Raw genomic sequence first — 16,660 nt, 5'->3', positions numbered from 1 at the left:
ACATTTATGAAACGTTCTAAATTAGGTTTTAGAAAAACCACAATAAGTGAGTCAGCAATACGGGTACTGTGACCGTGTGTGGCAAACCAATTCTATTTCAGTGAACAACGTTTATATCTTTTTCCATTTTTTATATTTGACATTATAGTATGGTAGAGGACAGACCGAAATCCATTATCTCATATACGAACTGAATGATGACCTAGCTTTCACATAGCGTTCATGCTCCCAGACAGACAGAGCCGTTAGCGACCTTTGCATCCTTTGCCTCCAGTACTGGTTTTGTTTAGGTGAAACATTGATTCGCAAACGGAAAGAGCTCTGTTGTTGTTGTGAATGGCACTCTTTCTGAATGGCACAGTTGGCCTTTTTCCAGTCTGTGGGTTGTTTTTCTACAAGCTTGCACCCCTCCCCTTGACATACAGGTGCAACCATCGGGATAAAATGTTTGTTCGTTCCTATTTCTGACAGTAATATAATGTATATTTTATAATACTTCGAGAGCCCGTTCAATCATTCACATCTGATACGGATTTTTAGCAGAGGATACCTATAGTTTCTACTGTTATTAAACAAAACAGATTATTCGTTGCAATTTTAACAATTTGGGAAGTCATGTCAAAGCTTTGTCCAATGGTGAGCCAAACCAAAGCACAACACCACAATTGAATAGAATGCTGTCCCTCTGCCTGTGCGTAGCTGCAATCATTATATTTTACTATCGAGATATAGGGAGGTGAAACGTACATAATCGTTATTTTTATTCCGCCTCCCTCGGCCAAATATGATTATTTTCCTTTAAAGCATGGAATACAACGCGTAGAATTAAACGTGTCAGTGTGGAGTGCCTACAACTCTGACAGGCATAATGCATTCATTATATAATGATTCGATCATAAACTCGTAATCATAACTATATATAAAGACCAGCTACGTAGACTACCACTGACCTCACTGCATGTCTGGATGTGAGCAGCATAAAGTGCACGATTCGTCAGTGTTAGATTGATCATAACCACGATAACCTACCTTCCTTCTATCCCTCCCTCTCTCGCTCTCTCTACCACTCTTTCTCCCTCCATCTCTCCTTTTCTACATGTGTAGTATGATTATCTCACTGTGATGTTGATAAACATAATAGCATTGTATTATATTTCAGTTGTCTTTTTTTCTCTAAAGTCCTGAACAAGGCAATACAGACGCTATATTATGCATTGTTCTACCAGGACACTTCCACTACGGCAGAATGGGGATCCCCAAATGATCTGATTGGCTGGCTCATGCTCAATGTCATGTGATCACACTGCGCGAAATTTTGAAATGTGTAAAGATCTCGCCGCATTACAGTTTCAGTTACACGTCGCGATCAAAGCCATGGAAGTGAATCACATCGATATAACTGTCTTAGCATTGTGAGCTACCTAGCTTCAACGTGTGACACTAGCTGAAAATCAATTATATATCCTTCATTAATTCAACGAAATCAGTTTTCGCTCTACAGAGATGTTCGGATCAAAGTTGATAGCAGTGACGGAAAAGAATATGATTAGAATTTGTTTGGTTGTACTGTTGTTAGATCAGGATTACCACAGCGGGCGATGTATGCCAATTGTGTCTACTCCGACCCGTGCTTCATGCGACGCCAAGTGCACCTATTCAGAGGCCACGCGAGAAGCAAACTGTGAATACAGACAACTAAGTGAGGTACCCACGGAATGTAATGCTGCTACCTATCTCTCCTTGAATCACAATCAGATTGAGAGGATCGAACCTAGAACCTTCCAGGGCTTTTATGATCTGGAGGTTCTCATCTTGTCCAACAATAAAATCAAACAGGTAAGACATCGTCAACGGGCAGTGTTCCTATATAATTGCTCGTTAAATACATTAACAAAACGCCAGGTGAAGGATCCACAAAATGTGTCCCGTGGATATGACTTCTTGTCCTGAATGCCTTTGACAAATTTATTTTTCGGTAAGCAGTACAAAATATCAGAGCACATTCTTCGCCATAGATTTCTGCCAAATTTCATTTGAAACAAACGCTTTTCACAATAAGGGAAGCATTACCTCCATCTTCAAATTGACTTCAAATTGATTAAAAGAGTAATGTTGAACAAAACCAGAAAATAATTTTAGAATTAGGCCATTTAGTGAGAAAGATATGGAATTGCGATGATAAAGCGGCTTCTTCTAATGCAGTGTTTTCGACGTGAAAAATAATTTATAGAAGCAATACCCAGTTCTGTATATGAAAAGAGATCACTGCTAGAATATTACGATACTACAGTGATTTGACAAGAGTGATATTCATCATCATTTTGTTTATTTCAGTTTAAGTCCTACATGGTTATGATTTCTGATAAGGTAGATTTCAGAAACAGTATTTTGGAAGTAGCAGTTTCTAGAAGGTCAAAGGATTGGATATTAGTACATGTACTTGTATATAAACAAGTGTAAACTGCTTAAAACTAAATAATAAGTGAGGAGTGAAAGAAGATAATGATTAAATAAAGTTGTATAATAGTATCACAATAGTGATTGCATTCTTATCTAATTTAGAACAAGAAAAGAATGGAAAACAATGAAATGTGTAATGGCAAACAAAATGCTTGTCCTATAAACGATTATTCATGAAATCGTTTGACTGGGTTCTATAGCGGAAGTGCTTAGGTCGACTGTGAAGGAGGATAAACTGTTACCAATCTCATGGAAGCATATCCTAACTTCCAAACTACCAAGTGATGGCGTTCTGTGTTATCTATGTAGGCTTAAACTCATTACAGTAGAGTTTATTTAAACATCTCATGTGTGACATAATCTGAACACATCATATCTGAGAACATCATAATAATCCATGTTCATATTCCTTTATCATACAGTTGGGAGCCAACGCCTTCACTGGTGCACCAAAGCTGAAAGAGATTTACCTTTACGATAACAATGTCGAGATATTCGACAGTCTTGCCCTGGATGGCACTAACGGTGGTCTTCAACTCATAGACTTAAGCAACAATTGCATCAAATACATTGAATCAGGCACCTTTCAGTTTGTTGTCAAACTAAAGTTCATTGCCCTGTACAACAATAGCTTGTCAAGACTTAATCCTGGTGTCTTCGATAATTTGAGACATCTAGAAGTTCTCGACCTCGGGTCTAACAAACTGAAGACATTACCAAGCGACATTTTTATGCATTTGATTCGACTTCAAACGATCATCCTTTCTGAAAACCAGTTGATGTCTACTGGAAGAGTTCTCCTTCTCCCGCGAATCACGACTCTGGACATGCGCAATAACAACTTGACGAGACTTGCGAATATAACGGAGGAGACACTGGGTCGTCTGCAAGTATTATTACTCGAAGGCAATCCTTGGAACTGTAACTGTCAACTAGAGACCCTCCGTCTATGGTACTCTAGGCGTAACTCTCAGGGAGATCACAGAGCATACGTTGATAGTCCCACTTGTTATGAGCCGCATATTCTCGCCAATCAACCAATAAATGGAGTTCTTGAGGGATTTTGCGCGAATTTAAATTTTAACTCTACCACTGACTCACCAATGACCACGAAATTATCATCTGACGAAATCAACAATATCACATCACCGGATACAAACAAACCAAAGTCTCCTGGTAGAAGTAACTTGATCGTTGCAGTGACGTTGATTATTTTAACGATGTTGTTAGTGTGTATGATGTTATGTGTATTGAAACACAAATGCCGGACTTCTAAGCGTAATTTGCAATCAAAAACCAAGACAACAAACGATCAACAACAGCCCGACAGCACGTCATTTCCTCAGAGCGAGCACCAAATCGCCAGTGAGAATATATTAATGGGAAATGGGTCAGTAAATGAAGGAAGAGCAGTTAAACATGACAGGTGCGAGAGTGAGCCAATAACGAATGAGACTACTCCAATGATAAATTCCTCAGTGCAAGGAGCACAAGAAGCTCCAACGCATGAGAGAGAGCGACGAACCAACGAGACTACACCAAAAAAGATTAATGGATTTAAGGGTAATACGGCCGTAAAGGGAAGAAAAACGCTACCTGTGTCGTTCTGTTATGAGAAAGAGAAAGCCCGAAAGCAGTTATCATTTTGAGACTCATTCCCTTTCAATAGAACATAAAATCAAACATTTGTCTCTGCTTCTTTCCAGTAATGCGGCGATGAAAGCTGATGAAGGAATGTATATTTTCGTGTACATGTATATTGATATGAACTGACGAATGATATTGCTTGTGGCCATGTTTAAAGTGCGTAGATCCCAAGTGTTTTGAATGAGATCAAACAAGATTGATTTATCAAAATTATGAATCAATGACTGATTCAAGTTTACAAATGATTAAGAGCAAATATAGATAGTGTCCTCCCAATTGCAGTTCATTGTCCACTGTTATGAATGGCGCATGATATCAAACACATTATACAACAATAATATCTGAAAAGGCCAGATGTTGTTTTTTCTTTCACTTGCCCTTTGTATACAGAGGTTTCGTGGACATGAGGGGTGGTGGTACACAAGTTTCGTGGACATGAGCGGAGGTGGTGCACATGGAGTGCATAAAGAACAGTGTATAACTACACATTCATGGGAAACTTCTTGCAGCAGACCATGAATCCATCTATTCATTCATTCATTCATTCAAGTGCATGGGCACAATGTGCGTGTTCGTTATGTGCTAGTAATTTGCATTCAAACTTCTAATCTGGAAATTTAAAAAAAAAAGGTAACTCTGTGAGAAAACAGAAGTATTCGCAGGTCTTGTGTAAGAACGATTATATTACATTAGGTAAATTCAGATGTCGATCTAATGGACTACCCGTTAATAAGGGCAGGTTTGATGCAAGCCTGACGGATAAATTGCATTGTATTATATGTTCATCTGCAGATATAGGGGATGAATTTTATTATATCAACATTTCTGTTTGTCCCTTTTGCCACAAAGAGATACTATCGTATTTACCAAGTAGCTTGACGGCCATTAGACCAAGTGCATTACACACAGAAACAAAAATAAAGCAATTAATTACTTTATTTTTTTTAAAATCGAGTGAAAAAAATCACTCTTGAACGAGTGAATACAAAAAATAAGAGTGAATTAGAGCGAAATTAGAGTGAATTTTGAGTGACCTCAGGGATCACTCCAAAATCTTCGAGTAATCCCTGAGGTCACTCTAAAACGAGTGAAAATGAACATTTTCACTAAAAATTCACTCTAATTTCGCTCTAATTCACTCTTTTGTTTTGTATTCACTCCTTCAAGAATGATTTTTTTTCACTCGATTTTTTTAGAGAGATATATTTCAAGACTGCACTTTTTTTAACGTACAGATGATTCTGAAAGTACTATTTGTATCACACTTTATTTTTTGCAGGTGTTTAATGTAAACTCTTCTTTTTGATTAGTTTGAGGGATGCTTTAAAGATTATCACGGAACTTTTTTTTTAGAGCAAGTTCAATTTGTGTAATGTAATGCAAGTGTCTTAGGTGACTAGGCTATGTTGATGGTATGGCATACACGTCCAATTGTGTACTCGTGACGTCTTGGTTGCAGATTGATGTAATATCGGCGATCTTGCCGTTTGAGCAAGATACATGGAGTGCAAAAATATGTACTTGTCTTCGATTTAAAACCAGATTCTTATGTACATTATCATGTATACATCATAACTATGCACATGCGTATGGCCTATATAGAGATATAATTTCATCATGGAAATACATTTATCAAAGAAATATTGACACACAGTATTATTGGAGTATGTTTCGTATTTGTCGGATGGTGCATGTGTACGTGGTACATATCATTGTTTTACATACAACATATATTCTTTTTTCAGGGCCGATTATATTTTTCTAATAATTATATTCAATCTCATCTGTGTCCCCACCAAGGATCTCCGCATTGCTAATAAAAAACGGTCTGCCAATGTCAGTGATTGGAGATGTAGGGAGAATTCAGAAAATGAAACCGGAAGGTTACTAAGTATTCTCTAACTTCCTTAGATTTGAAATCAATCTATGATACTGTGGTTAGAGACAAATCTAAAAATTATAGACTGAGACAGTACATTGAATTCTAACTCTATTATATCGAGATTTTCAGTCTAATTTTAGAGTTGTTCCTCAGCTCAATGTATTAGGAATTTAGAGAGTACCAGTCAAAAAGTTAAGTACTATAATATATATTTTGTGTGCATATTTGAAAAGACAACAACCAAACTATATATATATATATATATATATATATATACTGTATATATACTGTATATATATATATATATATATATATGTGTGTGTGTGTGTGTGTGTGTGTGTGTGAATTTTTAGTTAAGACCATATTCTGAAAGAGCAGACTTTAAGCTTTAAAATGATGTATAACTCAAATCAAATGGACTCTCCTAACCTATCTAAATATTGGAAAGAAAGCACAAACTCAGGAAAAGAGTGAACTGAGAAAAGAGGCTCTGAAGTACAGTGTCTATTCAAGTATTTAATCTTTACCAAACCGTGCTGGCTGTGCAATGAATTTGACAAAAAACAGGAAGTAAACCACCAGAGTAACAACAATGAAAGGATTATCAGATTAAACTGAAATTAAACATGCCTCATTAACACATTCTGTCCATAATTAAAGCCAACTTTCAAAGCAGTAGCACTATCCTTTCAAAAGTTATTAGAGTTGAAATTGAAGAGTGTGGACAAGGTTTTTCAGAAATGAAAAAGGGATTCTAAAGACACACCTAATCACACTATTCTACCAAAAATGTTCGAGATAAACTGCTAAAAAAACACACTTTCCTGCCCGTTTTATGATACCATGTTCGTTTTGAGGTGCACGGTCACATATATACAAAACTTAGCATTTCATCATTGCCATTTCTTGTATTGTTTTTTTTTTCAAATCATAGAACCTGTAATGAGGAGAAATTACATTACACAGCACCCAGGCGTTAGTGCGAGGGAGTGTGTATGTGTGTGTGTGTGTGTGTGTGTGTGTGTGTGTGTGTGTGTGTGTGTGTGTGTGTCCATACGCGCGCAGAAGGTGGGACATGGGTGTGCGGGTAGAAAATAAGTTTCCCTTTCAGGGGTCGGAGCGTTCGACTGCTACACCGGGATCTAAATGACAGTGAGTTAAGAAACATCAATGACATTATCTCACTTCTCATTGGTCAGCTCATACGGCACAATCAGACAGTTATTATAATGGGCTTTAAAACGTAAGTAAACCATTGAAAAACACTGCAAGGCACAAGGATAAAAACCAATCAATGTTTTACGATTTTTAGATAGTTACTGCAACGTTGTAAATATAAATCGCAAAATATTGTTTTCAATGTAATCTTAAAAGAGATGGGGAAAATAAACAATGACATATTCGTATCCGTTCTCCCAAAGTTTGAAACCATCGATTTTATGTACCTATTTACTATTAATTTAGTATCTGTTCATCACAACATGTCAATACAGGATGTCTTGATCAGCATGAGCTGTTTTTCATCAAAGTCCTAAAATTAAACACAAGAAAACATGAAAATGGTCCAATCTTGGCAAAAATTATCAGCATTCAAATCAAGGTCAGCTGTAGTTACAGAAACAACAAAGCAAACAAAATTTGCCAAATGAATACAAATCAATTAATAGTCACATATTTGCAAATCTTTTAACAATCAAAAAGACTGTAAAGGAAAAATGGAACAAATCTCACAAATGAAATAGCATCAGAACTCATATTCGCAAGAATTGATACACAATACAATTCATGTCGCACTTTTTTATGGCAAGTTCTCAAGTTAGCAAACACAGTCAAAGGCACGAACATACAACCATGCATCCCTCACACACATTTTACACACGTACAGATGCTAACATACATACCGGTACACACACTTTTACAGGAATATTGCATTATATTCATGAACATAGCAGACATCATTCCCTGGCACGACCTCTCAGAAGGAGAACGTTTCAAATATTTATGAAAACTCCAACAATCTTCAATTCGGAAATATTAAACGGAGACCAGAAGAATATATAAAGACTATATTAGCAGCTGAAATGGTCACACGAAGAAGAGAACATATTACAGGAGTATTATTTACTCATATATGCCTTTAAGATTCTGCGACAGATTGTAAATTCTGTAATAAGCTTCTAGTAACATTTATTTTTTGTGCTTCTGAGAATCGAACATTTTTGAAACGTTCTAAATTTGGTTTTAGAAAAACCACAATAAGTGAGTCAGCAATGCGGGTACTGGGACAGTGTGTGGCAAACCAATTCTATTTCAGTGAACAACGTTTTTCCATTCTTTATATTTGACATTATAGTATGGTAGAGGACAGACCGAAATCCATTATCTCATATACGAACTGAATGATGACCTAGCTTTCACATAGCGTTCATGTTTCCAGACAGACAGAGCCGTTAGCGACCTTTGCACCCTTTGCCTCCAGTACTGGTTTTGTTTAGGTGAAACATTGATTCGCAAACGGAAAGAGCTCTGTTGTTGTTGTTAATGGCACTCTTTCTGAATGGCACAGTTGGCCTTTTTCCAGTCTGTGGGTTGTTTTTCTACAAGCTTGCACCCCTCCCCTTGACATACAGGTGCAACCATCGGGATAAAATGTTTGTCCGTTCCTATTTCTGACAGTAGTATAATGTATATTTTATAATACTTCGAGAGCCCGTTCAATCATTCACATCTGATACGGATTTTAACAGAGAATACCTATAGTTTCTATTGTTATTAAACAAAACTGATTATTCGTTGCAATCTTAACAATTTGGGAAGTCATGTCAAAGCTTTGTCCAATGGTGAACCAAACCAAAGCACAACACCACAATTGAATAGAATGCTGTCCCTCTGCCTGTGCGTAGCTGCAATCACTATATTTTACTATCGAGATATAGGGAGGTGAAACGTACATAATCGTTATTTTCATTCCGCCTCCCTCGGCCAAATATGATTATTTTCCTTCAAAGCATGGAATACAACGCGTAGAATTAAACGTGTCAGTGTGGAGTGCCTACAACTCTGACAGGCATAATGCATTTATTATATATGATTCTATTATAAAATCGTAATCATAACTAGGAAAGACCAGCTACCTAGACTACCACTGGCCTCACTGCATGTCTGGATGTGAGCAGCATAAAGTGCACGATTCGTCAATGTTAGATTGATCATAACTACGATAACCTACCTTCCTTCTATCCCCTCTCTCTCTCGCTCTCTCTCCCCCTCTTTCTCCCTCCGTCTCTGTTTTTCTACATGACTGTGTAATATGATTATCTCACTATGATGTTGATAAACATCATAGCATTGTATTGTATTTCAGTTGTCTATTTTCTCTAAAGTCCTGAACAAGGCAATACAGACGCTATATTATGCATTGTTCTACCAGGACACTTCCACTACGGCAGAATGGGGATCCCCAAATGATCTGATTGGCTGGCTCATGCTCAATGTCATGTGATCACACTGCGCGAAATTTTGAAGTGTTTAAAGATCTCGCCGCATTACAGTTTCAGTTACACGTCGCGATCAAAGCCATGGAAGTGGATCACATCGATATAACTTTCTTAGCATTGTGAGCTACCTAGTTTCAACGTGTGACACTAGCTGAAAATCAATTATATATCCTTCATTAATTCAACGAAATCAGTTTTCGCTCTAGAGAGATGTTGGGATCAAAGTTGATAGCAGTGACGGAGAAGAATATGATTAGAATTTGTTTGGTTGTACCGTTGTTAGATCAGGATTATCACAGCGGGCGATGTATGCCAACTGTGACTACTCCGACCCGTGCTTCATGCGACGCCAAGTGCACCTATTCAGAGGCCACGCGAGAAACAAACTGTGAATACAGACAGCTGAGTGAGGTACCCACGGAGTGTAATGCTGCTACCTATCTCTCCTTGAATCACAATCAGATTGAGAGGATCGAACCTAGAACCTTCCAGGGCTTTTATGATCTCGAGGTTCTCATCTTGTCCAACAATAAAATCGGACAGGTAAGACATCGTTAAAAACCAGTGTTTCTTTAAATTAAAAACGACATACAAAACGACAGGTGATTAATCCACAAAAATGTGTCCCATGAATATGACTTCTTGTCCTGAATGCCTGTGACAAAATTCATTTTCTGTAAGCAGTACAAGTAATATCAGAGCACACTCTTCGCCATAGATTTCTACTAAATTTCACTTGAAACAAATACTTTTCACAAAAGGAGTCATTATCTCCATATCTTCAAATTGACTTTGATTAAAAGAGTAATATCGAATAAAAACAGGAAATAATGATACGTGCCATCTTTTGGTGAAATGTTGTGCTTTCGAAGTAAAAAAAAAAAAAGATCTATTGAAGCAACATCCAGTTCTTTGAAAAGTGATAGGAACTGCTGAGAATATTGCGATACTACAGTAATTTGACACGAGTGACATTTTGCATTGATCATCATTTTGTTTATTTCTGTTTAGGCCCTACATAGTTATGATTTCTGATAAGATCGACTTAATTCAACTCAACTCAACTCAACTCAACTTCTGAAAATTATCATCACCATTGCAGTCATGGTACATGTATTATCCAAGGCTAGCCTCTTTGGTGATCACACTGTTTTTCCTAGAGGGCTCTGCAATTGTTACCATACTTGTATACTCTTCATGCATAACAATGTCTGAAAAACTAGGCAGATATTGCCATTTCTACACCTTTGTCCAGAAGGGAGTTGATATTATAACATCTTGTAAATGCATTAATGTAGGCACTGACACAGAAGGGTTCAGAGAGCCGTCGATTATACCATCATCATCCCATTGTATTCATTTTCTGAGTTGAAATGGTTTCATTCAGTTTTATTGAAGAGGAATCCAATATTTCTATGAAACAAACTCTCTGCACATGCAATTGGCAAAAATGCTAAGTTTCAAATTAATGAATAATATGAATTTATAATTCACATTGGCATTACTGTATTACAATTTTGAATCTTGAATTTTCAGATATTTTGACATGCAATTGTAGATAGCTCTCGGCAGGCAGAGTATTTCTTGAGGTTTGGCGTGTACAGTGTATATACGTTAATATCAGTCTTTCATTATTATGTTCTGTAAAGCTAATATACAATGTATAAGTGCAATTATAATTGCAACGGGGAGTCTCGAATTCCCCTTCGAGACTCCTGAAGAAGGTGGAGGCCACCGAAAATTTGGGTACAATAAACTCATTCTTTATTGGCAAAATAATGCATTTTACTAGTTTATTTCTTGATTCTTCTTATATTGGAGCCAATACGTGACTTTGCAATATATATATATATATATATATATATATACTTGTATATATATATATACTTATATATATAAATATATATATATATATATATACATATTTATATATACATATGTGTATGTATGTATGTATATATATATAATTTTTTCCTAGGTATACGTATGTATATGTTGATACAGTCTTACGCCTATACAACGTTTTCACCACCTAGGAATTTTAAACTTGGCACAACACAGTCTTGTTGCATCTACGTATGTAGCCTATTGTAGGTATGTTTCAAGGATACCCCGCCCCCCGCCCATCTACTTCCATGATAATAAAACAACAACAGTAAACATAAAGGGTTTTTTCAAGATCGGCGATAGCAAAGTCAACAAGGGAGCAAAAAGATCAATAAAGAAGACAGATCTATATGAAGTCCAATCAATGTCTCAAATAGACTGAGATTTATCCTACCTAGGAAGGTCTTAGTTATGCTTTATAACTGTATTATTCTCCCTTACCTATTGTAATGTTGCATGGGGTAACAGTTTTAAGACTTATATTGATAAACTCAAAGTATTACAAAATAAAGTTATTCGGTTTGTTACCGACTCCAGTTTCGGGGAACTTTATAGTCAGCCATTATTTCTTAAGATGAAGTTGTTACCCTTTGATGAATGTGTGTCTTTAGGTAGTATGATGTTCATGTTTAAATTACCAAAATATAAAGAGTTAACATTTATTCCATTCAATTATGGATCTCTATAGCTGAAATATGAGATTTCCGGATTTCTTTTAATTCTGTATATGAAATGAACAAGAAATTGTGAGCATGACATCATCAACTTGCTGATTTGAATATTCATAAAGAATGGTCAAGAAGACATAGTGTCTTCGGAAAAATGTTGAAATTTCAGAATGTAATCAACTTCTTTATTTCCTATCCGATTTTAATCATTTTACACTGTTTTGCGAGGATTTGTTTATAGTTATAGTTACGTTAATTCTTTTAGCAGTGACGGTAGTGTGTATTGCATTTGCATTGAAGTACAAATGTATCCGAACCTGTGTGCGGAATTCTCGATCAAACTTCGAGACAACAAATATACAACAACGAACCAAAGAGAATATGTCAGTTGAATATAAGTTAGTTAAAGTCAGAGCAGATGAACTTGCCGCGCATGAAAGTGGACAACCTGCAAAATGAGACTGCAATCATAAATACCCTGTAGAAGGACAAAGAAGCGAAGATACAACATCTGGCAACATGCAAGACACCAACAAAGAATAAAAGAAAAAAAAACGTACGGCATCTAATGGCAGTAAAACTTTAGTTATGTCCTCTCATGATAAATCACAAGGCAGAAAGAGACCTCGAAAGTGTCTGTGTTTAATTCCCTTCCATAAGAGGTTTAAAGAAAATATAACTTTTGCTCAGCTCGCCGGTATTGATACAAGTCGATTGCATATAGCGACTGCGTTGAATCTCATAATTATGTGCCAGTTTGATCTATTGTTGAATGACATTTACTTGTGGATAAGCAATAGTTATTTATGTGCAGTATGGTTTGATGTGCTGAAATCACTGGACAATACATAACAAACGAAACTTTAAACAAGAATTCCACATATCAGTTCTAAGTAAGAAGTGTACATGGGAGTGGTTACACCTCATTCAACAAGAAGAATATTGCTGGAAATTAGGTAAGGCAAAAATTAGTTTGCAAACGATTAAAATCAGAATAAGAATAGGGCCTGCATTTATCTTTTATACCAGGATATTGACTTCAATCAGTAAGCATTACTTAATGTGGGAAGTATAGTGTTTTTCAGTGGTAGTTGAAATGAAAGGTGCATGATATCAAAATGTATTTGTAAGTACAAGGACAAATTTCTTCATATTTTGCACCTAAATTAATGTGCACATGTTTTTTGAGAACATGACGGGTTATGATAAACATTTAGTACATAATGAATATAACCTAAGCAGTACATAATTGCTCATGTGGAACTTCTTGCAGTAGACTGACATGACGAGTATATGTATGAAACCTCCGGGTTACCTCAGCAACAATTGCAATGTATCCCTACTGTAAGTTTTCAATAATTGTTTTCTCTGTACAAATTACAAGCATTACGTCTATCACTAAAGAAAGTGAGATTTACGTTTATTTCAATGCGGAAAACGAAATAAATTTGAACTTGAACTTGAATATGAGCCTGCTATTATAGTTTGTATACATGAGTTTTAGAAGTAGAATTAATTTATGATTACAGTGACCGTGCACGACCGGCGCCACGTTTTTAAAAGTAGGGAAGGGGGCAGTTGTTACTATATTTCTGGCGCCACATCCGAGTTTCATCAGCTGACAAGAAAACAAAAATTGTCAGGCCTCTGGTACAACATAAACAAAACAGTTTAACCACGGTTTTGTTTTGTTTTTTCTAGTGCCACTTCCCGGGATAAAAAAAGTAGGGACCCCAAGTGGTTAGACCCTATGTATTTCCATGCATCATCCAGAAAAAAAAAAGTGTTCCGCCGGTCCTGCCTTGCCATATAAAGGTAGCAATGTCAAGTGGCGCCATTAATTTGCAGATCAATACAGACACTATTTCAGTGCTAGGTAGAGGCTGTGATGAGGTGAAGACTTGGATTTTGTTTAGAAGAGACATTAAATCTATGTGTTTTGGAGATTGCACTGTGATTACAAAAACAAACAAACAAACAAAAAAACAAACAAACAAACAAACGAACAAATACAAGGATGAAGTTAGAGCCACTGAGATTCTTAACTTTCTACGTTATCTCTGTACATACCATGTATGCAGTTTGTGTGTTGCCTTTTTTCTCCATATACTTTGGCAGCCTTTAAAAAAAAATCTACACGACACAAGACATGAGGCAAATAACGACAGCTAGTGCTCCTAATATTTATAGTCTGCCAAACTAATATAATTTCAGTTTTCAAATTTATTGTGACATTGGTGTAATGCTCAGATATCTTGACTCAAATAGCTCTCGGAACGCTGGGTGTTGTATAGTTGAAATTTGACGCCCAAACAAAATTTGTTAAGACATCGATACCTGGTACAGATTTTGATGATTTGTGACTTGCTCCCTTTTGCCAAAGTAGGCCCAAATCTTGTCATGCATGGGATTTTATAATAGATTACATGACACATAACTTGCGATTTTGGAGTAATGTATCATTTCACCTTTCGTAAGAAATCTTGCCTTACTTTGTTTAGCCACTGCGGTGTATAATAAAAAAAATGAATGAATTATTTTATTCTTAGCTAAAATGAGGATGATTTCATCGAAAAATTACACTTGCTACAGGTCGGTTGTGGTTATGTATAAAAGGCACTTTTTTAAGTAGCATTATTTTGTTTGAATATATCAAGTGTTCTAATTTTCACAATTTTCCTATTGTTCTTAAAAGCACTGCCACAGAACTCTTCACAGACAACCAAAACCAACTTGATTTAATTAATTAATTCATCTTCATTCTAGGGTCTGCAAATAATCATTGTAAACTCTGTCGTACATATTATTGGTTTCGGTGTAAATTAGACAGACTGCAGTTTTGTAAAGGTTCAGCAAGACTTGGAGTGTAATATCATTGATACTGATGTATATAAGTTCAAAACCATTCAATAGCGATTATGTGATGTAAACGCTAAACAAAAAATAAGTTGACAAATTGCCCTACATCGACGTAAATAAGCACTGAATTGATCAGTGTTTTAGTAGTAGCCGTGATAAAAAATCATGGGCGTACATACTCGAGCAGGATTCGAACCTACGACCTCCTGATCACCGGACAAGCGTCATCTCCACTAGACCACCGAGCTTTCGCCCGAAAGCAAGTGTTGGTTCTAATCCTTATAGCATGCAGCGGATACTGCTTTGTTATTCAAATTCATGAATTTCTTCCGTCGAGATGTTTTCATTTGTCAATCAGTTGCAATGAAAACATCTCGATGTATAGCCTTCTTACACCTATATAATGTCTCCACCACCTAGGGCTTTTAAAATTGGCACTACACTTCTTGCATCGGCCGCGGCGCCGTTTAAAGGGCCCCTGAAATCCAAATGCATGTTGATTTGTGTGGATTTATGATACCCTCAACATTACTTTTGCGGTGAAACGAATATCTAGAAACATTCCATATTTTTAACGATTTTTTCCTTCTATTTTTCTTCAGATTACTTCAGAACGCCCACAAAAAAAATCCTTCCAAACCATATACATGAATATATGTTATAGTGATGACCCCAACACCTACTCCAAACTAAAGAGGGACCCCACCGCCGTTGCCGAAAGAAGAATCAACCAGAAATTCCTATCCCTTCACCGATCCAACTTACTACCCTAACCTCTCTACTTCCAGCTTCGCTCTTCCTCCGCCTCCTGTCCTATCCTCTTCGGCTAACCCAAGATTCACAAGCCACTCACTCCTCTCCGCCCCATCATAGCCACCCGAGGTTCTCCATGCTACAATACAGCAAGACACCTCGCCACCCTACCGCGACTTCTAGTGGGACTCTCCACCCACTACGTGACCAATGCACAACACAAATTCAACCATCCGACATTCTCGTCAGCTTTGATGTTGTCTCCCTCTTCACTAGTGTTCCTGTCAACGAAGCCTGCGACATCATCAAGCAACGACTCATCTCCGATCCTAACCTCCCAGCCAGAACCAAACTCACCCCAGACCAAATCCACGATCTCCTACTCACATGCCTTAACTCTAAGTGGCACACTGGCTTCTACGAACAACTACAAGGAGCTGCCATGGGATCCCCCTCTCTCCAATCATCGCCAACATCTTCATGGAACACTTCGAATTCCAAGTTCTCCAATCCTCTCCCACCCGCCCTTCTCTGTGGTTCCTCTACGTCGACGACACCTTCGTCATCTGGCCTAACTGGATCCGAACTCGACATTTTCCTCGGCGATCTCAACCAACGACATCCCAACATCCAGTTCACCATGGAGATAGAACAAGACAACTCTATCCCCTTCCTAGATGTCCTCGTCAAGAAGACTCCCTCCGGCTTCCCTTCCCACCGAGTGTCCAGCAAGCCCACACATACTGACCGCTACCTGCACTACCGCTCCCACCACCATCCTTCGGTTCAGCAATCAGTACCCAACGCCCTCATCAGACGAGCCTACCAACTCAGCGACCAGGAACATCTACACAAGGAACTCAAACATGTCACACACGCCCTCACCACCATCAACAAGTACCCTCGTCGAAAGATCCGCACTAACCACCAACCAAGAAGACAAACAACAGCGCCCTCAACGACCAAACTCTCCTCACCAAACCACCTACTACTGTCGTACTACCCTA

General features: G+C 37.4%; 1 protein-coding gene across 1 annotated transcript; it reads left to right on the top strand.

Moving 5' to 3' along the window:
- Positions 1-1,388: 1,388 nt before the first annotated feature.
- Positions 1,389-4,549, top strand: LOC139715420 (uncharacterized). Its single transcript, XM_071626998.1, has 2 exons — positions 1,389-1,836; positions 2,883-4,549. The coding sequence occupies exons 1-2, from the start codon at positions 1,504-1,506 to the stop codon at positions 4,107-4,109; spliced, it is 1,560 nt and encodes a 519-aa protein (XP_071483099.1). The 5' UTR covers positions 1,389-1,503; the 3' UTR covers positions 4,110-4,549.
- The last annotated feature ends 12,111 nt before the right edge of the window (positions 4,550-16,660 follow it).

The sequence above is a fragment of the Diadema antillarum genome, unplaced genomic scaffold (genome assembly GCF_040938485.1).
Source record: "Diadema antillarum isolate AM-2024a unplaced genomic scaffold, OU_Dant_1.0 scf00000006, whole genome shotgun sequence".
NCBI classification, from domain to species: Eukaryota; Metazoa; Echinodermata; class Echinoidea; order Diadematoida; family Diadematidae; genus Diadema; species Diadema antillarum.
This window is presented reverse-complemented; position numbering and strand designations above follow the sequence as displayed.